This window comes from Rutidosis leptorrhynchoides, chromosome 5, assembly GCF_046630445.1.
Source record: "Rutidosis leptorrhynchoides isolate AG116_Rl617_1_P2 chromosome 5, CSIRO_AGI_Rlap_v1, whole genome shotgun sequence".
In the NCBI taxonomy this organism is placed as follows: domain Eukaryota; kingdom Viridiplantae; phylum Streptophyta; class Magnoliopsida; order Asterales; family Asteraceae; genus Rutidosis; species Rutidosis leptorrhynchoides.
This window is the reverse complement of record NC_092337.1, coordinates 411,386,384-411,413,614: the sequence shown is the minus strand read 5'-3', so window position 1 is coordinate 411,413,614 and position 27,231 is coordinate 411,386,384. Positions and strand designations below refer to the sequence as shown.

The 27,231-nt window shown below is 31.1% G+C and overlaps 1 protein-coding gene across 1 annotated transcript; it reads right to left on the bottom strand.

The window, feature by feature from the left end:
- Positions 1-21,516: 21,516 nt before the first annotated feature.
- Positions 21,517-22,773, bottom strand: LOC139849931 (uncharacterized). The gene is made up of 2 exons (XM_071839542.1): positions 21,700-22,773; positions 21,517-21,597 (listed from the first exon to the last, which is right to left on the bottom strand). The coding sequence occupies exons 1-2, from the start codon at positions 22,771-22,773 to the stop codon at positions 21,517-21,519; spliced, it is 1,155 nt and encodes a 384-aa protein (XP_071695643.1).
- Between the last annotated feature and the right edge of the window lie 4,458 nt (positions 22,774-27,231).

The following is a 27,231-nucleotide window of genomic DNA, read 5'->3' as shown; positions in this document are numbered from 1 at the left end:
GAAGCTTTGCATATTTGAAAATTAGACAAAAATTAATTCATCTTTCATGTAGATATCATAGGCTAATTGTATCTAGATCTTTGGATAATCGTATGCGAATGTGACTAACTAAATGGGAATCGAATCTGTAAATTGAACACTGTTTTGTACTATGTGGATTTTGTATATTGTTTGAGCATGTATTCTTCTGGAAAATGAAACTTAACATGATATGTTACTTATTGTTAGTTTATGTCAATATCTGAAACCTTATGCATTGGGCACAATAGAGCTATACTTTATGTGAATTCTGATTTGAGCTGAAAACTGAATGATCAAATTGCACGAATAAACTGTACCAATTGGCTAAACAAATGTGGCTAGATTTTTTATATGTGTTACTTTGATTTGTCCTTGAACTATGGCCACTGGTCTTGTATCAATTGCATGTTCCTAACTCCGGTTATAGACAAAATGAAATCAGTGCGCGGTTAGAAACTGACTTGGCAAACCCCAAATGTATCCCTTCTGATTCCTGACTTTTGTTTGTCGTATGAGTCCCTGGCTGGACTTTTTGGAATCGATTTTAAGTGTAATTATGATCTGGAGTTTTTCATATTTACGTGAATTTTTACTATGAGATAATGTGCTAAGTATGCTACGTGTTCATAAATTTTGTGCATGACGATAAACTGAAATTGTGAAAATGATCATTCATGACCTAAAACATATTGTTTGACTTAGGTTTGACTTATTGACCAATATTTGACATGAACCTACTGATGTTGACTTTAGTTGACTACTTTGACCAAGTTTGACTTTCGGTTTGACTTCGGTTGACTTTGTTTGACTTGCATGAGATAGTTGACTTTTACTTGAAACGCGTCGAGTCGAGCAATAAGACAACGTACACTATGAAACCACACTTATATAAGATACATATATTGGCCAACCTACATACGTATACTTAGGTTACATTACTCGGGCTTAAACCGTACAAGTCATTTGTCTTTCATTCCGAGCTTATTCAAAGGTGAGTCTACAGTCCCGCTTTTTACATGTTTTCAGGGATGAGAATACACGCTATTATATTTACATTTTCAAATACTTTGTATTGACATGAGTACTACACATATGCATAATGAGTTTGTTCAAAAAGCCTCTAGCTTGAATACTTTTAATATCATCGGTGTAAGCACAATTTAGATGGACGAATCCGTTAGGTTGACAACCTCACCCACTATAAAAGCAGTGGTGCATTTATTTTGAACATTAAATACATTTGAACAAGTGTATAACATTTTACGAGGTAAGGTCGGGTGTAGTAGTTTCTATACTCGGGTCATTGCTAGTATTCAGGTGCTCGGTTTATGCAAGCGATAGAATCTCGTGGTCAAGGAAACTAAACTATTTTTCTGATAACTGTTTTTCAGATACTGTTACATTATTTTAAACCTGTAGATTCACCAACATTATTTGTTGACCTGTTTTTGCAGGTTGTTATTCTCAGGTCCTTAAGAGGTATGCTTCCGCTGTGTTTGCTGCATGACTGGCCGTGGAGTCAGCATTTGATTTTAAAGAACATTATTTACCTTCGCATTTAAAACTTTTATACTATTTAAATACTGTCGGCTTGTGGTTACGATCACAACAGTGTTTCTATTTTGGGATTTTGACTTTTGTTTTTGAAAGTTAATTTTTAAATAAAATTAAATGCGATTGCTTTAAACGTCTCATATAGAGGGCGTAACTGTTAACTGTGGGACCGGAATTAACACGCCGTCAGATGGTAATTAGGCGGGGTGTTATAGCGGCGCCAAAAACTTGATGTTATGCGAGGTGTATACGAAATAGTATTATTTTTACTACGAAATACGATATAATTTACACAAGTTTTATTTATTTATATAGATGGGATATACCTAAACCTTGCTATAACACTTATAGGCAGTGTACCTAATCGTAGAGTAGTGTAGTTTTTAGTAAGTCCGGTTCGTTCCACAGGGAGACGGCTTATTGCGTACACTATATTTTTAACAACTATATTTATATAAAATATATATAATTATATATAGTAATATTATTATAAAAGGGGGTTTTTACCGTTTAATGACCGGTTTGTCGATTTTATATTTTAAGCGTAAAGATAAATGACGATAATATAAATAACAGAATTTAAATTGCGATAAAGTAAATTGCAGTAATTAAATGACAGTAAATAAAGGTACGATGAAATATGAAATAAAAGTATTATGCTTATTTAAACTTCCGTAATCATGATGTTTGACGTTTTGATTTTAATTAATTGTTACCCGGGTTAATTGTCCTTTGTCCTGGTTTATTTGATACCTATCTGGTTTTTGTCCATAATAGTCCATCGGTCATAATTATAAAATGCTCGTCAAATTAACCTTATTCCCGAAGTCAAATATTCCAACTAATTAGGGATTCGAACTGTAACAAGATTTTAATACTTTGTTAATAATTACACCAGGTTATTGACTGCGTGTAATCCAAGGTTTTAATACTTTGTTAACAATTACACCAATTATCCTTGTATGTAATCCACCCCTGTTTTAATGAGATATGAATATTAATTTACCCACTTGATCAGAATGAATAATCAATTACCCAACCCGAATAATTAATTAAATGATCGTAAAAGATGTCGTATAAACGTCACTAAATAGAACATACATAATCATTTTAATAATTATTAGATCAACTAATTTGAAGATAGGTTCGACAGATTCTAATGAGTTGTCATTCGATTAGACAATACTCCCTATCTATTAATAGTCAATAGTCCAATGTCCACAAGTGTCGGTCTTTTGTCCAAACCTTAATTATGGTACAAAATCTAATAACCCAATCTTAATTTTTAGTCCAACATCACAATTACTTCGGCTTAAATAAGCATAATAATAACTTAGTTACGAGACATTAAATTAAAAAGGAAGAACATAGCTTACAGTGGTGATTAATTGTGTAACGTTGCACGGACAGAGTTTCGACTTTAAAAACCATAAAACATTTCTTACAATAACCCAATTATTATTAAACTTAAATTAAAATTAAAATTAAATTTATAAATATATATATTATGTTTACAGAGAGGAGAAGAGAAAAGATGTGTAAAATTCGTCCAATTCGCTGGCCTTTTATAGAACCTGACCAGCATTCTGAAGCCATGCGATCGCATGAGATTTGTTCCTTATGACCATGCGATCGCATGGCCGCCTGCCCCAGCTCACATGTCTTTGTTTTCTAGTTTGCCGACGTTTTATAATATATAATATAATATATATATAATTTTAAGAATTATTTATATATTATATTATATTCATGTGCATAGTTGACTTGTCATTTTAGCTCCGTTGGTCGCGCGTTGATAGTTGACTCTGGTCCCGGTTCCGAATTTTCGAACGCCTTTTCGTACGCGGAGATATCTTGTACTTTGCGTTCCGCGGCTCGTACTCTTGTCATTTTTAGACGTTTCTTATCAATAAATGGAACTACTTGAATTATATCTTATTTATTTGAGCTTTTTGGTCATTTGCGTCTTTAAATCTTCGTTTTCTTCTTTTGTCTTCGCACTTATTTATTTAAACGAATATTACATAAAAATAGAACAATTACAACTAAAAGCTTTACATATTGGAAGGATATTGTGCCTAAATATATGTTCATTTGGAGCACTATCATCAGCCATGACCATCCCAATCAAATTTCGGGACGAAATTTCTTTAACGGGTAGGTACTGTGACAACCCAGCAATTTCCGACCAAATTTAAACTTTAATCTTTATATGTTTCCGACACGGTAAGCAAAGTTTGTAATGTTGAGTCTTGAAAATTTTGAACTGTTTCATATATTCATTTAACCTCGACCAAATTCCAACGATTCACGAACCATTAAATGAACGGACATGATTGTATATATATGTGTAAACACACACACACACACACACACACACATATATATATATATATATATATATATATATATATATATTATAATTTGAAAACATTAACAAAGTATTAAATGTATAATACGTCATATAAACGTAATTGTCTCAATATATGTTTAATATACTTATCGACGGAATTAAAAGATAATATCAAATGAGTGAATTATCAGATACATTGTGATATGATTAGGGGTCTCAGTTGTGAGGTCCACATTGATCTGAGAAATTTTTTCTTTTAACGGTATTCAGAATAATTAGTAAAGTGATCTGCAAGTAGGAACAAAATGTCAATTAAAGAGAGTTAGACAAAAATTAGTGGAGATTCTTACTTGACTTTCAATGTGTGCTTTACAAAATTTCCTCGTGTTTTTTGATGCGTTAATTATTCAACATTCATAATTATTATTATAATGTATTATATATGTAACGTCCTCCCAATAGGGTCTGGAAGAAACGTTACTAATATCAAATAAACCAACATATTATAATACGAGAACAATACTAAATGAGAAAATTTAACTTTATTGAGTACGCAGCGGAAAATGAAATGTCGTTACAATAATGGAAATAACGATAAAGTAATTGTTCATATGCAGAAGTAATAAATGCGATATCTCTTGATCCTAAGTCCAAGTAGCATCACATAAGTAGTAGATAAGAAAGCTTGAATCAAACAGCACCTGAGACAAAACATGCTAAAGTGTCAACCAAAAAGGTTGAGTGAAGTTCATAGGTTTAACAAAAGTAGTTATCGTTGTTTTTAGACCACAAGATTTAGTTGTAAAGTTGATCTCCCGCAGGATCAAAAAGTAGATCTCGCAGATCCAAAAGTTATGCCAGTGCGTGATATTTAGACTAAACGTTCAAGTTTGCCCCATGACAAGTTGTGTCTGTCCTTGTCGGTTTAAATTTCATTATCAAGTAATACAAAGACTGAGTCAAATGTATCGGGGACGTTACTCCCGATAGGCCTACCCCCAATAAATAAGCATGCCGCAGCACTTAAAAATATCACTGTAGGGACTTAGTCGGACGTAGCCGGGTATAGCATAGTTTTAGCAGTTGGTACTTGTGTCTAAATTGTAAATAGTAAAAGCAGCACGTGTCTCACCCCAAATAAGTTAAATAAGTTTGCTAGCAATAAAGAATGGGGCTATGAATTCACCTTAGTAAGTAGAGAGAGTTATTCCTCGGAATAGAGAGTTGAACGAGTGAGCAGGAAAGTCAACCTATTGACATTTAAGAGTAGTTAAGTGTTTTGCCCATGTTTAAGTTTAAGTATGTGTTTAAGTATAGTTTGTTTTACTAAGTTTCTATTCCTAGTAAGTTACTATTTTTATAAAGTTTCTATTTTTAGAAAGTTTCTTATTTTACTAAGTTTCTATGACTAGAGAGTTTCTACTTTTATGAGTGTTTCCATTTTAGGATACTTGCCGTATTAGATAAGCTTCCAATCACCCCTTTCCCTTCGAATGGCTAATTTAGATCTAGGGGCTTGAGCCATAGGACCCTTTAAATCGGAAATCCAAACCCTCTGCCTAGAATCTCGTAGAAACCATTCGTCAAGAAAGTTCGAAGATCTATACATCTCTAATACATATCCCAAAATGTTTTTGTGCTACAATATAATTAGTAGGTTATAGGTGCTAGTAATAGTAATAGTGTATACATGTTAAGTACTAGTATAAGTAGTATTAGGGTTTCATTAATTAGGGTTAGTTAATTAAAGTAGTAATTAATAACTAGGGTTTAGTAATTAATGTCCTAGGGTTTCATAAATGTTTAGAGTTTAATTAATTAGGGTTTAAGAATTATAGTTTAGGTGTAATTAGGGTTTAAGGTTTTAATATGTATATGTATATATAATTCGTATATATATGTATATATATATATATATATATAAATATTTTTTTTACATGTATATATGTATATATAAATCTAGGTGTGTTTATGTATATACTTATGAATAACAAGTTTTTAATATGAATATGAATTATCAAAGATCAAAGTTTATGTAAATAGTTTAGGGTTTATGTTATACCTTTGAAGATTCAAGATAATTAACAAAGAAAAGATGAACACGATGAAGATGGAAGATCAAAGCCTTGAAAATCTTGAAGAACTCCTTGAAGATTCTTGAAGAACACGAAGAACAAGCTTGAAGATCCGAATACCACAAGAGAGGGAGAGGGAGAGATTGTTTTTTAGAGAGGATTTTGGTGTGATTTGTGAATGAGAAACTAGGTGTTTATATAGTGCAAGTATTAGAGTGTTAGTCAACATAAGGATGTTCTAATTAATGATTTTATTTTGTTTTATAATTTTTAGTCAACAATAGGTGGTACTAGTTTATAATTAGTCAACATAAGGATGTACTAGTTTACACTTTATTTTTAGTCAACATAAGGATGTAAGATTTTTTTAGTCTCATTATTATTACTATTATTATTATTATTATTTTTACATTTACTACATGATAAGTATTATTTTCTTTTTACTAATTCATGACTTGTATATATTTAGTTCCCAATTGTTTTATTATTTATTACTTATAGGTTATTAGTTATAATATTACATAAATGCATAAATTTTAATTAGCAGTGAGTGTCGACTAACAGTTTATTATTTTCATCTTTTATTAACTTGTCAATTTTTGTACAAAGTTAATTAATATGTTTTCTAACTCTTAACACTTAACAATTGTTGATTAAAGTTTAATCATTAAGTTTTAATTATATTGTTTGGGCTTTTAATATTGGAAAAATATAGAATGGAAAAAATGAGGGTCGTTATAGTACCTCCCCGTTATTGAAAACTTCGTCCCGAAGTTTTTAGGTAGTTTCCTCGTTTGCATCGGCAGTTGAGAAGAGATGGGGATATTTCCGTTTCATATGGTCTTTGCGTTCCCAGGTATATTCGGGGCCTCTACGCGAATTCCAACGGACTTTAACGATAGGTATATTGCTTTTACGCGTTTGTTTGACCTCTCCTTCCATGATTTCTATAGGTTATTCAACGAAGTGCATTTTATCATTAATGCGAATATCATTCAAAATGATGATGTTATACAAGTCATTTCAGTAAATTGGATACATGAAATGTGTTATGAATAGTACTGAGCTCATTTAAAACCTTGAGCATTTTATGCCACAATATTAGGGCAGACAAACAAAGAGGAGTTCGTGAAAATCACAGTCATGAAATTTGATAGAGATCTTCATTGTTTACAACAAGAATATTTTAATGATGAATATAAGTTGAAAAATAAAGTTTTATCACTATTGAATAATATGGATAAAACGATTCGTTTATAGGAAGAGTATAAATGAAGCTATCATAAAAGAGTGAAATGAGAAAATTAAATGTTCGCCTTAACTTTTGACGTAGTCACGATTGATTTTCGGAATTCAAGGAAATCTTCGTAATCTATAAGATTTGATTCTCCGGTATTTACGAAATTTTGAGATTTGTTTGATTAAATGCGGTGATTTGCCTCGATTGATGTGTTTGGAATTTTGCTATAAATTAGCTTCTTTCGTTTCATTATCTTCACCACTTCTATACTTTCTTTCTCAATTCAAACTTCCAAAAGATTAAGAAAATGCTTAATCCAGTTCTGATCCTGGTTATTATATTGACCATCTATGCAGTCATTCTTCTTTTTCTTTTACCGCCAGAGGAATCTGTTTACTTCTACTATGCTCTTGGGGTTATAGTGTTTTTAATTATCCCGTGTCTTTATATTGCTATACGCATTGATATACACGGTTTGTAATTTCGGAGTCGTTATCGGGCTTTATATTTTCCCTTATATGTCGGAGCTTTATGCTTTTGTTTCTTCTTCCCGACTTCAAGTCAAGCGAGTAATGGTCCAGAATTCATAGGTATGAAGTTTCGAATGATCATAATATATAAAGTAGAAAGGAAATGTAATAGCACGATTTGATTTGTCATATTACCAGAATATCCGGAAAAGACCGAATCATCAAGAAAAATATGTTCTTGATATATTTAGAGGTTAAATAGAATGTAAGAGTCGTGTAACATGGAAAATGATGATTATAAAATCTATGAATCATCATCTTCCATTAAAAACTTAGCATGACTTACTGTAATATAATCACGTTGGCCTGACGTCATTATATTATACTAACTCATGCTTCAATTCCCAACACTTCTTCAAAGCATTTATAATTTAAACTCGAATTTTACAGAATATAGAAACTAAAACAGTTTCCTTTATAAAGATATCGCAAAGAGATACTTAATTGCGGACATGAATCGTTATGAAGATATCTTTCGAAATATAGAGGATATTTATGATGATATTTTGGAATTTCTAAGTTCGAAAGTTGATGAAGAAAAATTTTCCGCAAGCTTTTAACATGACTTCGGAGCAAGATATTCTCTAAAGATTTCACCGGATCCAAAATTACCTGGATTCTTTGAATATAGGGTTTGACCCTTGTGTTTGTCCTTGGTCTCCTCCATGGTTAGCTCAATCCGTTTTTCAGTTCCAAATTTTCTTTTGAGCTTTTCCAACGTACCATTCTTTATTATCAAACTGTTGGCCCTTAAGACCATCTACAATTTTTCTGTTTCCTCTGCATTTAATGCAGCCATATTTGAATCATCGGTTATCAATCCGAAATGGTTTCAAGAAATTTCATTTTTAGATGATTAAACGCTGATTGCGATCGTCAAGATTCAAAGGATGTTTTCAAGAATTTTAAATTTGAAGTGTTTAAGCGTAAGATGCATCCATCAATGGATCTAACGGTTGACGAAGAAATGTTGTGATTTTCAAAAGTAAGGAATGGTAAGTTTGGTGGTTTGATTTGATAATTCATCATAGAATACGAATGAATATAATTCATGAATGTAGTGATCTTTAGGAAGATAACACTTGCTAAAGCTTTACTTAAGTTTCGATATGTCAAAATCAGAGTATGTAACTGAATTTGTATGAAAATGGTTTTTCTTTGGTGAACATATACATATATCATGTGAATGTAAGTAGTATAGTTAACAACTGCTGAATCAGAATGGAAGAATGTACAATGTAACATATTTATATGAGATATGAATATCTCTCGGGTTTTACCTACCCGTTAAAATATTTTTTACAATTAACAGTTTGTACAAAAGAGAAGATATACGTTCATATATGTATTCTTCAGATGTAATCATGGTTTTAATGAGCTAATATAATATTAAACTCATTTGATTTGCTGTTGAAACGAGAATAAATAATCTCCAAAACCTTAGAGATTTCATAATTGTCGTGAAATATTTCGCTAATGAAGTTATGAATTAATACTTCATCGTTCATTGTTATTGATATACTTCGGTATATGATGTTGGTGCTCTTGGAATTCTTGAGAAATTCATAAGGCACTAATGATATTTTCTAGAAAGTTTCGAGTACATCGAAAATTAAAGTATACAATCAATCATATATTTGAGTAATACACTTGGTTTATTACGAAATGGAGTTTATTGTATTGAAGCAATGATTAACGATTGTTAAGTTATTAACAAAAGATGTACATCATAGCATATTGTGATATGAATTAACCATGTAGTACATACTAGTTAAGATTCACACGTAATAGCTTAGTACGAAAAGATTTATTATTGTTCCAATCCATATATATAAAGTATACATATGTAATTCTTCAGGAAGAATGAGTCAATACATCTTAACTCATTATTAATAATATTCCTTGGTATCTATGGGGCGTATGATGTTGATGTTTGAGGTACTGAGTGCAATGTTGAGGCTTGGAATGCGGATGTTGTCGTTGGTGAAGCTGGTGATGTTGGTGGTGATGTTGGTGGTGATGCTGATGGTACTGGTGGTACTGGTTATGCTGCTGGTGCTGCTGCTGGTGTTCGTAGGTTTCGCACCATATTCTCCAGAGCCACTACTCGAGCGCGAAGCTCGTTGACTTCTTCTATTATTCCGGGATGATTGGCGGTTCGGACAAGTGGATGAATAAGATCTAAAATTTTAGATATTATATATTCGTGACTGGATATCCTGGAAATGAAGGTGAAAATAGTGTTCCGAACGGGTTCGCCAGTAAGTGCTTCAGGTTCTTCACCAAGAGGTGAATTCGGTTGGTGGAAGGGATCACCTTCTTCTTGTCTCCATTGATTAAGTTTACTACGAACCCATCCCCAATTCATCCAAAATAGATGATGGCTGATTGGTTGGTTCATTCCGGTTACGCTGCCATTGGAGCTCGAAGAGTTCGAGGAATCCATATTATGTGTTTGGAATTAGGGTTTTTGATATGAGATTAGTGTTGAATACTGGATGATATATTCGTCTCCTCGAATACGTGTATATAGCAAAAAGATTTCCGTAATTTACGGAGGGAATTTAGGAAAAGTGTTAGACAAAATCTATTGGGATAGATACGATAAGATATAATAAGATATGATGTGTCTATACTTTAATAATGGCAGTATGACGTGTCGAGATCATAAAGTGATAAGTATGTAATCTAATAATCTTTTGATTAAAGACTTTCAATTCGTATACTGTCATAACCCAATGACATTTTTCGATTCATAAACCGATGCATAAAGGCATAAGGCATATAGGTACGTGATATAACAGGGAGTTATATACGTTTGTGTGTGAGTAGTAACAATTATAAGAGTTTCAAAATCATGGATAATATTTCATGTAATACATATGTAATACACATAACCATGATAGATGACTTATGAATGTCAAGAATTTCTGAAATCATTGTGTCGCATTTAGATGCGGTGGTGTAATTGGATAGTACTCAGGAAAGTGAGCAGAGTTCTTAGATTAGCTCGTCATTCTAAGATAAGTAAAGTTTATAAAGTATAGTGTAGCATTTAACAGTTAAAGGCAACAATTAAAGGCACTATGGTCAAGAAAAGTTGTAGTCCTACATTAGGAAAGAGACTTTGATTAGAATCTTTAAGTCAAGTTTGGTAAAGCATGATTGTTAAGATTATAAGGCAATCCTAAGTGCTTTAAGTGTAAGGCAGGAAAGGTTATAGTTTCCTAGATTGCTAAGGCACCCTAGCTAGCAAGTAAGGCACACATAAAATTGCAATCCTGGTTCTCTATAACAGCCTGGTTATGCTCTGATACCAATCTGTAACGTCCTCCCAATAGGGTCTGGAAGAAACGTTACTAATATCAAATAAACCAACATATTATAATACGAGAACAATACTAAATGAGAAAATTTAACTTTATTGAGTACGCAGCGGAAAATGAAATGTCGTTACAATAATGGAAATAACGATAAAGTAATTGTTCATATGCAGAAGTAATAAATGCGATATCTCTTGATCCTAAGTCCAAGTAGCATCACATAAGTAGTAGATAAGAAAGCTTGAATCAAACAGCACCTGAGACAAAACATGCTAAAGTGTCAACCAAAAAGGTTGAGTGAAGTTCATAGGTTTAACAAAAGTAGTTATCGTTGTTTTTAGACCACAAGATTTAGTTGTAAAGTTGATCTCCCGCAGGATCAAAAAGTAGATCTCGCAGATCCAAAAGTTATGCCAGTGCGTGATATTTAGACTAAACGTTCAAGTTTGCCCCATGACAAGTTGTGTCTGTCCTTGTCGGTTTAAATTTCATTATCAAGTAATACAAAGACTGAGTCAAATGTATCGGGGACGTTACTCCCGATAGGCCTACCCCCAATAAATAAGCATGCCGCAGCACTTAAAAATATCACTGTAGGGACTTAGTCGGACGTAGCCGGGTATAGCATAGTTTTAGCAGTTGGTACTTGTGTCTAAATTGTAAATAGTAAAAGCAGCACGTGTCTCACCCCAAATAAGTTAAATAAGTTTGCTAGCAATAAAGAATGGGGCTATGAATTCACCTTAGTAAGTAGAGAGAGTTATTCCTCGGAATAGAGAGTTGAACGAGTGAGCAGGAAAGTCAACCTATTGACATTTAAGAGTAGTTAAGTGTTTTGCCCATGTTTAAGTTTAAGTATGTGTTTAAGTATAGTTTGTTTTACTAAGTTTCTATTCCTAGTAAGTTACTATTTTTATAAAGTTTCTATTTTTAGAAAGTTTCTTATTTTACTAAGTTTCTATGACTAGAGAGTTTCTACTTTTATGAGTGTTTCCATTTTAGGATACTTGCCGTATTAGATAAGCTTCCAATCACCCCTTTCCCTTCGAATGGCTAATTTAGATCTAGGGGCTTGAGCCATAGGACCCTTTAAATCGGAAATCCAAACCCTCTGCCTAGAATCTCGTAGAAACCATTCGTCAAGAAAGTTCGAAGATCTATACATCTCTAATACATATCCCAAAATGTTTTTGTGCTACAATATAATTAGTAGGTTATAGGTGCTAGTAATAGTAATAGTGTATACATGTTAAGTACTAGTATAAGTAGTATTAGGGTTTCATTAATTAGGGTTAGTTAATTAAAGTAGTAATTAATAACTAGGGTTTAGTAATTAATGTCCTAGGGTTTCATAAATGTTTAGAGTTTAATTAATTAGGGTTTAAGAATTATAGTTTAGGTGTAATTAGGGTTTAAGGTTTTAATATGTATATGTATATATAATTCGTATATATATGTATATATATATATATATATAAATATTTTTTTACATGTATATATGTATATATAAATCTAGGTGTGTTTATGTATATACTTATGAATAACAAGTTTTTAATATGAATATGAATTATCAAAGATCAAAGTTTATGTAAATAGTTTAGGGTTTATGTTATACCTTTGAAGATTCAAGATAATTAACAAAGAAAAGATGAACACGATGAAGATGGAAGATCAAAGCCTTGAAAATCTTGAAGAACTCCTTGAAGATTCTTGAAGAACACGAAGAACAAGCTTGAAGATCCGAATACCACAAGAGAGGGAGAGGGAGAGATTGTTTTTGAGAGAGGATTTTGGTGTGATTTGTGAATGAGAAACTAGGTGTTTATATAGTGCAAGTATTAGAGTGTTAGTCAACATAAGGATGTTCTAATTAATGATTTTATTTTGTTTTATAATTTTTAGTCAACAATAGGTGGTACTAGTTTATAATTAGTCAACATAAGGATGTACTAGTTTACACTTTATTTTTAGTCAACATAAGGATGTAAGATTTTTTTAGTCTCATTATTATTACTATTATTATTATTATTATTTTTACATTTACTACATGATAAGTATTATTTTCTTTTTACTAATTCATGACTTGTATATATTTAGTTCCCAATTGTTTTATTATTTATTACTTATAGGTTATTAGTTATAATATTACATAAATGCATAAATTTTAATTAGCAGTGAGTGTCGACTAACAGTTTATTATTTTCATCTTTTATTAACTTGTCAATTTTTGTACAAAGTTAATTAATATGTTTTCTAACTCTTAACACTTAACAATTGTTGATTAAAGTTTAATCATTAAGTTTTAATTATATTGTTTGGGCTTTTAATATTGGAAAAATATAGAATGGAAAAAATGAGGGTCGTTATAATATAAATACTAAATATTCAATAAATGTTATCATATAATATATGATATAAAAATATTACATAATTAATATATTGCGATATTAATATATTAAATGTAATTACAAGTTAAAATATAATCATTATATTAATAATATTATTATTTATTATTAATATCGATATCAGTATTATTAATATTATTAATTTAATATATAATATATAGATAGGAATCTGATACATTTAAATTGGTAAATTATTATTATTATTATTACTAATGTTATTAATATCATTGTTATTAGAGATAGTAGTAAAATTATAATTTTTGATTATTATGATTGTTATTATTATTATAATGATAATACAAATTACTATTTGTTACCATTAATAATATTATTATTATCAATTTTATAATAAATATATTCATTATTATTATTTAATATTATATTAATATAAATATAATTATAATTTTGATTATCAATATTATTATTAAACCTATTATTATCATTAGTATTTTGATTATTTATAATATTATTAATTGTATTATTATTAATATATTTATATTTATTTATTATTAATATTGAATAATAAATTATATATACATACACGTAATGTATCTGATGTATGTCACTCTCCATCTAAATCAAAAATCAGATTTAATATTTTATTTATTTATTTCCGCTGTTCTTCCTCCACGGGTGTCGACTTTAATCTTCACAAGAAAATAACCTTCAATCAAATCTCGTTGTTACATCAATCGATCACTTGCACGTTTTATATCTAGCCACTTCTGTTTGAAGAATCAAGGAGAAATTCACAGAAGCAACCAAATTTTTCTTTTCGCAACCTGTTTTAATCCAAAATCCATTTTCGAATCAAACACCAAAATCTAATGATGCAGAGTTGCTATGAATCATCTAGTGAAGCTCTCTATAAATTTTCAAGCTTCAATTTGCTTAATTGATTGTTAAATCGATAGTCAAAGATTTATGGCAAAAAGTCAAACCGGTATTCTTCAATCAAATTGGGAAATTTGTGGTCATTTCAGGTTTTAATTATGGGTGAAGAGCATTTGAGGAGTGATTTATAACAACTCTTATGTTGGGATTAAAGCATGAAACGCTCGAACTTGATGAATCAAATTTAAAGGTTGTATGTGTTCATCCCTGTTCTATTCTGTTACAGATATATATGTATATGTATTTTTAAATTGGGCAACCAACACACTTAAATGATGACTGACGATGATGATGAACTCTTGTTAATCTGGGTCGAATTTAATACAATTTTCCTAAGTTGTCACAAACTTTCTACTCTATGGTTAGTGTGCTACTGCTGTTATGTGACTGTTGAAACCAAACAAAACCAAACACAGTCACAATCACAACCATAAACCATCAGGTTTCTTGTTTCAGTTCTTGAACGACTAAACCCAAATACCATTCAATAACTAAATTTGTATGTTTCTGTTCGATTACAATTCCTAAACCCACGACAGTTCTGCATATTACTACTGCTATTCCAAATTATTCTGTTACGCTGTAAACTGCAGCTGTAGTTGTTTTTTCTATTTCAGTCTACGAACAAACCAAACAACCATTTAACTGCTACACTATTTATTTCTGTTTCTGTTTGAACTCTAAATGAAGAAGACGAGGGAACAGTGAAGGTTGCCTTAATTTTGGTTGGTGTTGTAAGTCTTTTTTTGTTTCTGCTTCTAATGCCATCGAAACTTCTTGTTACCAAACCCAAGAACCATGGTCGGTTGATACTATTATTTATTTTCGATTGTTGTGGAGTCAGACAAAGCCAAATTATACATGCACACAATCTAAATCTAATTGTTACCGGATCTTAATGGGCTACTAGGAATTCCATATTGGGCCATGTTCCATATTGTTTTTCTATTGGGTCGAACCCATCACACACCCTTGTTTCAAATGATGATGATATTATGAAGATTAGATTAGTAATTAGGTTAAGAATGATGATTAGGTTATGATTATAACAAAGAATTAATGAAGGGAGGGGCTGTTAAAGCATGAAGATGATGATCATCATAAGATGATCGATGATAAAGAAGCATAAGAATTATGATGATGATATTAGATTAGTTAAGGAAATAATATAGACGATTAGATTGTGGTTATGTTTATGAAAGGATGTTGATACGCGAACAAAGATTTTGAGACGGTATTGATAATAATAAAGATGATGATCACGAGTTATGATGATGAAGTTGATAATATGGTAATGTTATTATGATGAGTATGATTATGGTGATGAAGTTGTTAAATAGGTTTTGATTTAATGAAGAAGAAAAAGAAATAGATATGGGTTAAATAAAAATTGAGTTACGAATAAAAACAGAAAAGTATCAGTAGAACAGTTGGTTAAGGTGTGTTATCGGGTTAGCAGAAGGTCGTGAGTTCAAACCCGGACTTGGGCATTTTTTTTAAGGGCTACTTCTTTGAGGTAGTATTACTATTACCATTATTATTATTATTGTTATTATTATTATTATTATTATTATTATTATTATTATTATTATTATTATTATTATTATTATTATTATTATTATTATCGTATCATTATTATTTTTACCATTTTTGTTATCATTAATATTATTATTTAAAGTATTATTTTTATACAAATTATCATTTTTATTATTATTATTATCAATATCATTTTTTTATTCAAATAACGATTAATTATAAAACCATATTTGATACATATCACATAACTATATTAATACTTTTATAATAAATATTAATAAATGTAATTAATTAGGTTATTAATAAAACACATAATTAAAGTAACAATTAATTCACTAATAATACATAAATTTGTTCGATTACCATTATATGTGTTAATATATATATATATATATATATATATATATATATATATATATATATATATATATATATATATATATACACACACACACACACAAATGATATAGGTTCGTGAATCCGAGGCCAACCTTGCACTTGTTCAATGACGTTATATATTTTTACTACGAAATACAGTATGGTGAGTTTCATTTGCCTTTTTAACCTTTATATTTTTGGGCTGAGAATACATGCGCAATTTTTATAAAAGTTTTACGAAATAGACACAAGTAATTGAAACTACATTATATGGGTGAATGATCGAAGCCAAATATGCCCATTTTGCTTGGTAACCTAACAATTAGTAAACCGATCTACTAATTGACGTGAATCCTAAAGATAGATCTATTGGGCCTAACGAACCCCATCCAAAGTACCAGATGCTTTAGTACTTCGAATTCATTTTTATCATATCCGAAGGATTTCCCGAAATGATAGGGGATATTCTTATATGCATCTTGTTAATGTCGGTTACCAGGTGTTCACCATATGAATGATTTTTGTCTCTATGCATGGGACGTATATTTATGAAAACTGGGAATGAAATTCTTGTGGTATATTAAAATGATGAAAATGCATGATTATGATAAACTAATGAACTCACCAACCTTTTGGTTGACACTTTAAAGCATGTTTATTCTCAGGATTGAAAGAAATCTTCCGCTGTGCGTTTGCTCATTTTCAAGATATTACTTGGAGTCTTTCATAGCATATTTCGAGAACGTTGCATTCGAGTCATTGAGTTCATCAAAGATTATTATTAAGTCAATTTATAGTTGGACAGTGGATATTATAAAATGGTATGCATGCCTGTCAATTTTCGATGTAAAGAAAGTTTGTCTTTTAAAAACAAATGCAATGTTTGTAAAATGTATTATATAGAGGTCAAATACCTCGCGATGTAATCAACTATTGTGAATCGTTTATAATGTATATGAACGGGTCCTTTCACCCGAGCTGGAGCTTCATATCTCGAGCTCGAACTGGCTCGCGAGCCTAAACGAGCTTTTTATTTATATTCACTAAATTACTATTTAATTATAATATAATATAATATAATTTAATAATAATTATTATTATTTTTATATATTAAAATACTAATTTTTAATCTTTATTATATGTAAATAAAAAGTTCACAAAAACTAATATGTAATATAATTAAATAAAAAATTAACAAAAAAAAAAGATTACATAATAAACGAGTCGAGCTCGAGCCGAGCTCGAGCCTCTATGATATCAAACGAGCCGATCTCGAGCTTAAGATATTAGGATCGAACCGAGCCGAGCTCGAGCTCGAGCTCTATAAATTCCAAACGAGCCGAGCTCGAGCCTAACCGAGCTCGGGCTCGGCTCGTTTACACCCCTACTTGGGACCTATGTTGTTGGGTCAAGGAGGTGCAGTGTTGTAAATCTCCCGAGATCTCCCCCGAGATCTCGTTTTTAGAAGGCAACCGAGACGAGATGTTCATCTCCCGAAATTTGTCGGTCAACGGGGTCAAACTTAGTTAAAGTCATGTTTTTTCGGATTTTCTTGCTAATTTGTAAGATTTTCTTGTAAAATTCGTAATTTCTAAGATTTTCTCGCCCACTTCTCGGATATTTTTGTAAAATCTCATAAAAACGTATATAAATATACATATATTTATGTTTTTACGTATATTTTTATTAAAAAAACTATAAAGTCAACGTAAGTTAACGTCCGAGATCTCCCCGAGATTATTCCGAGATGCCGAGATCTCCCTAAAAAAGTCCAAACGAAATCTCCTCGAGATCCGAATTCTCCAACCTTGAGGAGGTGTATGAATATAAATGTTTGTAATTGCAATTGTAATATAATGTAAAAATGGGGATGTAATTGAACAAAGTGGAATGAAGTTTGAATTCAAAAGTAAAATTCCTATTTTTCAATTGAATATATGTATGATTTGGATTTACGTGACAGATTCATGCATTCAATTTGTTTTAAATTCCGAAAAAAACTAATGTATATATTAGGTACATATCACGTGGGATTCTTTGACGAATTTAGGAATGGAGGCCTCAATTCGAAGGGGTGGGTATCGAGTCTACGTTCAAGTTCAAGACGAATAAAGGAGATGACATCAAACCTTCTAACTTTGGATCTTGATTTGGCTATTGCTTGTTCTTGGATTGGATTGGTTCTCGTCCCATTTAGGTGTTTGTGTCTTCTTTGTTTTGGTTAGCCCACGGTTAGGCTCGATTTTAGTTAGCGTCTCGGTTAGGTTTTGTTTACTGTCATCGAGCCTTTGTTGTGGTGTGTCCTTTTTTTATCTCGCTTTTCTCGTCGCCTTTTTGGAGACTAAAATGTTTATAAAGTTTTGTTTTTTGTGCCAAAAAAAAGGATAGATACATATCAAATATTTCGGTAAATGAATCTATAGTTTCTATTAAAATCCTACAATGATGATGTCATTATTAGGTTGTTAAGAAAAAATAAAAAAGAAAAAAATCTAATCCCTTAAGGTGATGTCATTAATCTAATTATTAATTAAATTAAATCTACTTATTTATTTATTTTATGTTTTTTGGGAAAAAAATCACTCTCATTAATTATTAATTATTATTATCTTATTAATCAAATTCAAATATGAGTACTCTTTACGAGATTAATTACGTTATATATGTATACGAAATATACGTCTCAGTAAAAGGTTCTAATGTAGGCTTTTTTGACAATGAAAATAGTAATTGTGATGAAATTGGAAGATGATGGTGAGAGAATATATGTAGTTCATTTATTCCGACCAAGTTAAGTACATCAATGTGTTTGTAAAAACGACGAGAAGATTTTTAGTCGGAATCCGTTGGGTCAATAAACTAAATGACTTTTGCGTTTAAATTCACTTAATACTTAAAATATACCATTAAAATGTTTCGTTTAAACAAACCCGTGATTCCACGGGTCATTTCACTAGTTTATAGATATTTACGTTATTATATTCAACAATGTATGTTGAATAACACTTTAGTAGTTTCTGATATATATTTATGTGGACAAGTAAATGTATATATTCACACTAGTGAAATGACCCGTGAAATTACGAGTTTGTTTAAACAAAATAATTTAATGACATGTTTTAGGTATTAAGTGAATGTAAATGCTAAAATCATTTATTTTAATGACCTGTTTGACTAAAAAACTTGTCGTTATTTTTACAAATATATAGAGACATGTATTTTCGCATACATATGTAACGTAATTGATTTCGTAAAAAGAATCCATATTTGAATATTAATAATATAATATAATAATTATAATTATAATTATTATATTAAAAGTAAATAATAATAATAAAATTCGCTCAAAATTGAGTATTTATATTTTTAATAATAAATGCCTTTTAAAGTTGAGTATATTTATATTATTATTAGTAATAATAAATGCCTTTTAAACTTTTTTAGAAAATAACAATACAACTATTATAAAAAAAGTTGTACAATATGCTTTAAAATTTGGGTGTTATGTAGAAGATTTTACAATTTAGAAGTGATTAGTATTTCCTTTTATAAAAGATTCCATATTATTTTTTAATTAAGTTAATATAAAATTATGACATCATCCTTATGAAAATTAAAGGGTAATTAACTTAATGATAACATCATAATTTTATAGATTTATATGACTATATAGATATCTATAATGTATATATATTTGCGTATTTATATATCTAATTTCGGTGATAATAATAATGTATATTTAATACTTATCTAATCCACTAATAATTTATGTATTCGTACTCATTGTTTTTTTTTTACATCGGTTTGGGATCACTCAGGGGGACTTAACCACCCACGCGTTCATCTCTCGTAGTTGCATAAATCGCCTCGAACTACTACCCTCGAGGAAATCCGGACCAATTCGAGGGCATGGCCGATCAAACCCCCCAACCCCTATCCCAGATGCCCCACACTAAGCGAAAGGCGACCTGAGTGAATATTTCAGGTGAGAGATAACATTGAGTGTAATGTTGCAGCCCAGCGGAGTCGAACTCCTGACCTATCGCTAAGATAGACAAACCACTACCAGTTGAGCTACAACTCAATATTCCGCACTCACTGTTCATCTATTTAAATCACTCATATCCACTATAAAATACTCCATCCGTCTCATATTAATAGTCCAGTATTCTATTTTGGGATGTCTCAAATTAAGAGTCCACTTTCATAAATAGAAAAGAATAAGAAGTTTAAGTTCTATTATGTCCTTAATGTGTGTGGATATGATTAAAGGAGAAAGAAAAGGTAATGGTTAAAACTAGAATGTAAACAGAAAGTATAACATTTTTTTAAACTGCGTATTTTTTTGTCTGTGGACTATTAATGTGGGACGGAGGGAGTATATAGATCAGATGGACATTCAAAGAATAAAATGATCTTTGTCATTCTTATCCCTACATGTAAAACATTTCTTGTTGGATATAACATAATATGCATGATTAATCTCACTAATCTAGATAACCTTGATTTTTCGGAAGATCAAGGGTTTTGTAAAATTTGGGTTTCACTGATTATCCATACTTAGTGCTTACTTATACAGTTATAAAAGTTGCAAAATTCGCTATTCGGAGATTAATCGGTCGGTAATTCGGAATGATTAATTGGTAATTCGGAGATTAATCGGGGATTAATCAGATTGTACTTTATCCATTTAAATATTAAATTTAAAAAATTATATTGTTAAACATAAAAGAAAATCACAAACATAAAAATAAAATTTAACATAATAGTCTAAATTTGTTCATTTTGTTCAAAACTATAAATTTCTAGTTTAAATTTATTTTAAAAATACTGACCAATTTTGACGTTGACTGACTTTGATTACCAAATTCGATTTTAACCCATCAATTGACCGGTTAATTAAACGAATTTTGAAAAATCGGAACGGATTACTCGTAAAAATGATTAATTAGGGATTAATCGGCGAGTAATCGAGTTTTTTACAACACCGTTTATACTCATTAACTTTTGAATATATTATAACTCATCCATTGTTCACATATATGAAATAAATTAATGTTTATAACCTTGATAACATATACTGTACTTTAATTTATCATCATCAATTCATCAATTTACTTTAAAGTAAAATATTACTGTAATGTACTTGCGTATTGAGTTATTATAGCATCAAACATGTCAAGTTTAGAGAGCTACTCCGGAAGCAGTTAGACTATTCTTAAAGCGTCATTCAACATTTTGCTGTCACCATTGCATAACCACAAGTACAACGCTTCTAGTAGGGCGTTCTATGGTAGGACATCAACAATCATAAAAAGTTAAATAAAAATGACTATTTGTACATTGAAACTACTATAGTTAGATCACATTAACAATTTTTCTCATCATACACGAATACATCCGTCACACATAGATTTCGAAAGATTCAAACCCTCAATCGTCAACATCCTAATAACTTTATCCGATCGTTCACTAAACACTCGTACATTCGATCCATTTCTCGAATCAAATGTAGCATCACTCCGATTCACCACCAACGATCGAACCGGTTTTTCGTACCCATCCAACACTTTCAAGCAACAATATTTACCTTCACACCCACGTTGCCAAATCCTAACCGTCCGATCAGCAGATCCACTAAACAACAAATCACAAACACCAACTAAACGAAGTACCGCTTTAAAATGGCCACGTACCACCTCACGTGACACCATACCGTTACTACCATGCACCTTACCCCACACTAATATTACACAATCACTACCCCCAGAAAACAACACTGATCCGTCGTCGTTTAATGCCAACGCATTCACTGCTGACTTGTGCTTTTCCAACGTGGCAATCAGCCCGTACTTTTCGCACACTTTCCCCCACAGTTTAATTTTCCGATCAGCGGAGCCGGTGTAGATTGTACCGTCAGCCGATACTACGACGCAATTAATAGCGTCGTCGTGAGCTTTTATACTCTGCATACATCGGAAATTATCTGTTGTGCGCCAAATTTTTAAGTGTTTATCCCAAGAAACCGAACAGATTAATTGTCCGGTGATCACCGACAGGCCGGAAACGGCGTCGTGGTGTTCGATCCATAGTTTTTTTCGGTGTCGTCTCACTTTAACGTAGTTTTTAGGTAAAACGGAACGGAATAAACGATCTTCAAAAGTTGGGAGTGTTGCGATGTGTTTATGCCGTTTATTTTCCGTTAACTTCCATACACGGATTTTGTTATCTTGATGAGCTGTGAAAATGTTGCCGTTAGTGAATGTGACGGACTTAACGGAACCTGAAGACGGTTTGGTGACGGTGAATGTGTCGAGTATAGTGAATGTTGACGTGTCGATTGCGTGGATTATGTTTCCGGTGGATGCGTATAGGAGGTGGTTGTGGATGGCGTGGAAGGTGACGTGGCAGGATGGGAGTGGTTTAAAGGAGGTGAGATGGTGGTGTGAAAGGGACAGGGTCATTGTTCCGGTAGTGGTGGTGTTGTCGGATATAAATGAATGGCATTGCCGGATATTCATTTTCCGGTGAAAAAGAGGTGGTAGTGTATTTGAATGAAACAGTGAAATAGAAAGAACAAAAAGAAAAGTGGATTCTAAATATAAAGCCTTGAGTTTTGAAGAGTCAACATCGTGTTTAGCAAAAATCATAATTAATATAATACTGTTATAATTCAGTAGGCTTATAACTACCTTTAATGGTTATAAGAACAAAGAGAGAAAAAGAGAGAAGAATGAGAGAAGAAATATTGATATTGATATTTCAAGAGAAATGGTACACCTTAAATGGTTACCATACATGTCTATTTATAGTATAAAATATTACTATGCAAGAAATATAATAATAATAAAATTAACATCCAATCTAGATATTTTATAACACAATCTAGATATTTTATAACACTCCCCCTTGGATGACAATTTTATTAGAGAATAACTAGTACTGCCTCGTTAAAAACCTTGCTAAAGAAAACCCATTGGGATAAAACTTTAGCTAAGGGAAAAAGAGTGCAGCATAGAGTTGACTCCTCCTCAAGTAGACATTGCTGAGTCGTCACATCTTTTGAACTTGCCTCATGCCAATATTGTGAACGTGTGTTCTGAAAATAGCGGTTGGAAGTGCTTTGGTATAAAGATCAGCAGAGTTGTTGATTGAACGTATCTCATTTTAATCTGGTTGTCTTTTACGAGATCTTGAGTATATAAGAAAAATATGAGGTTTTCATCTGAAACTGTATCATCTAAATCTTTTATGTACAAGTTTAGCCCTTGTGATTTGTCTACAGTCTCCTTCATGGTTTGTTCAAACCGTTGTTTCAGTTCCTATTCCCTTTCAGTCTTTTTCTGAGCCTTACCAATATACCATTCTTTTCCATCAAACTTATGACTGTTAAGACCGTCTATGGCTTTGGCGCCTCGTCAGCATTTATGTTTTGTTCTGTCATTTTTGATACTCTTCTTTCATTTGTATTATGTAAGCTGTATTATCTTCATAGATAGTTGTTACGCTTTTATAGCGTTCTAGTCCACAAGAATCAATAATGATTTGTATCATTGATCTTAACTAAAATCATTCCCGAGTAGCTTCATGTAATGCAATTACTTCGGCATGATTTGATGATGTTGCAACAAGTGTTTGTTTTGAGAACGTCATGATATTGCGGTGCCTCCATTTAGGAATACATATCCCGTTTGAGATTTAGCTTTATGTAGATCGGATAAATAATCTGCATCTGTATAACCAAACAAATCTTGTTTCGAGTTGTTAGAATAAAATAATTATAAATCAGTAGTTCCCCGAAGGTATCAAACTATTTGTTTGATCCCATTCCAATGTCTTTTGGTAGGGGCTGAGCTGAACCTTGTCAACAAATTAACTGCAAAAGAAATGTCAGATCTTGTATAATCTATAAGATACATAAGAACCTCAATTGCACTAAAATATAGAACTTCCGATCTGTTAAAATTTTCATGATCTTCGCAGGGATGAAATAGATCAGTGTCAATATTGAGTGATCTAACAACAATGAGTTTGTCTTTAAAAAAAATGTTTTAAAATCTTTTCGGTATAAGTTGTTTGATGTACAAGTAAACCATTAGGTATATGCTCAATTTGCAATCCAAGGTAATACTTGGTTTTTTCAAGATCTTTCATTTCAAAATAATTCTTTAGAAGTTGAATGATTTCATAGATCTCTTTATTTGTTCATATGATGTTAAGAACATTGACATAAACAACTACGATCTCATATCCGAACATTGTTTTTATAAAACATACGTGCAAAATAAGTTTATATTTATACCCTTTTTTTTTATCAAGTAGTCATTTAATCGGTTATACCACATACGTCCCGTTTGTATAAACCCACTTAGAAATCTTTGTGATTTAATGGAATATATTCTCTTGGGTTTTACATTAGATGCTTATGATACCTTAACCCTTTAGGTATATTCATATATATCACTATTAAGTGATCCATACAGATAAGTAGTAACAACATTCATGAGATGCATTTAAATAACTACCAGTTTGATTAAGTATCTAATAAGTAATTGTATCCATTACAGGAGGATAATTTTTCCTCCTAATTCATTTCTGGTCTTTGTGGGAAATATTGAGTTACAAGTCTAGTTTTGCCTTGTAACTTCATTTGCACATTTCTTTTCGGATAAAAATTCATTTGTATCCCATACGTTTCACATCTTTAAAAGTGATAACGATTGATCCGAAAACTTTTCTTTTATCGAGCGATTCTAATTCAGCTCTTATTGCTCCTTTCCATTGAGCTCAATCATGTCCATTTTGTATATTCAATGACAGATTTTAGTTCCAGATCATCATCTTTATTCATGATGTCATTGTAACATTATATGAAAATATCTCATAGAGATTTTAGTTTCATTTCGGTTCCATAATATTGCATAATTTATCGCAATTTTAGTATTTACATTTATCAATATCCTCTGCAGAAGGAATATTGATTTGTGGTTCTTCTTGAACACTTTCTCTTACCTCATTATCAGCTGATTTTCTTTTCGAGGATTTTTATCTTTGGAAACAATTGGTCTTTCACGTTTCAGACGTGGCAAAGACTCATGAGTGATATTATTGCAAGCTTTTAGAATTTCAATTCTAGCTGAAGCGTTTATTGCTGGTATATATGATTTAGTCACTCCTTTTTTTTATATCTGTAAATGCATCAGGTAATTTATTTGCAAGCTTTTGCATATGCATTATTTTTTTTTAACTTTATTTCGCATTCTTTTGTGCGACTATCAAGATACACCATGAAACATCTTTTTCTTTATTTTTATTTTTTTCATTTCTCCCCCTAATCTAGGGAACAATGATAATCAGTAAAACGTGCTGTAAAAAAAAACATCACCCGTTATAGGTTCAATATATCTTATAATTGAAGATGTTTCATATTTAATATATATATATATATATATATATATATATATCCCCATCCTCCTTTGAGGACCCATTTAGTGCGTTGTGGTTGTGTAACTAGAACATACACTGCACAATCAAATGTTCTAATGGTGGGAAATATTTGGCTCTCGGCCAAAATCAAGTTGTAGGGGAGAATATTTATGAGTTGCACTTTGTCTAATGTGAAATAATATCGCAGCATGTAAATTTGCATGTCCCCATATATATCACCTTGAATTCTTTCAAGAAACATTGGTGATTCTTTCTCAATATGCTTTTCGTTAATCACCATATGTGCTTTTCATTAATCACCATATGTGCTTTTCATTAATCACCATATGTGCTTTTTCATTAATCACCATATGTGCTTTTCATTAATCATCATATGTGCTTTTTCATTAATCACCATATGCGTTATGGTCTAAAACCATTTATTTATGAGTGATACATAACAAGCTCGGAATCTTAGAAAATTCAAACCATTCAAGTCTCAAGGTAGCTCATGGTTTATTTAATCGAGATTTTTCAACAGATTCACTCTTGTTTTCTTTTCTTTTTGGGACTTATTTGTAGAGCTAAATAAGATGTTCGTGTATTCAAGAAATAGTTACGCACAAGGAATTCAAATGATTCCAAACTTTAATCGCGCTCACAATTTGAGCATCATCTTCCCTTTCATTAATTTGGGAAGTGGTTCAGCCAAGAACCTCGTAAGGTTTATCATGGTCACATAAAAAAAATCTTTTACCACCAACGTTTAAAGTTCACACAAGTGAATTTTTCAGATTTCTCAGCATGAGAGAAACCGTGTATACTGACATGATCAATTATGCATAACAATTAGCTCAACAAATTGAATAAATAATGTTCAACTAAGCATATGCATTCGTGATGGCATATATATAATAATATATACACATATTCAAGATTACACATACAAATCTCAATCAACTACTCATTAGCTATAACATGAAACCAAGTGTATGTAAAACTAGAGAATATTATTTGCATATAGTAAAACCAAATATGTTGGCATAAATGATAGAGATAATAAATTTAGAAAAACAAATATTTATTACTCCGTATCATATATAATCTCATCTAATTGTGATCTACACAATCACAAATAAAAATAATATTCCAAAGCTCCACCCTTTAGTTTTTTCAAAGTGGAATTATTATATACGGTAATATACTCCATTCTATTCATTAAATATGATATCCCCATTTAACAAATAAATATAAACCATTAGCCAACTATATTCAATAACAAATAATTCAACCGTTTGAAATTAGTATGTTATCACACCCAGTTTTGTAGCATAAATCTTATTTAGGCAGGTGAACAAATATGTTGTCTGTATTCAAGTAACTAAAATACCAATTGATATAGCAAATAAACATATTAGCTAATATTAACATACACATAAAATAATATGTTTAAAATATAAGATTCAGAGATCCGAATTGATACCAGTTTTCTCATC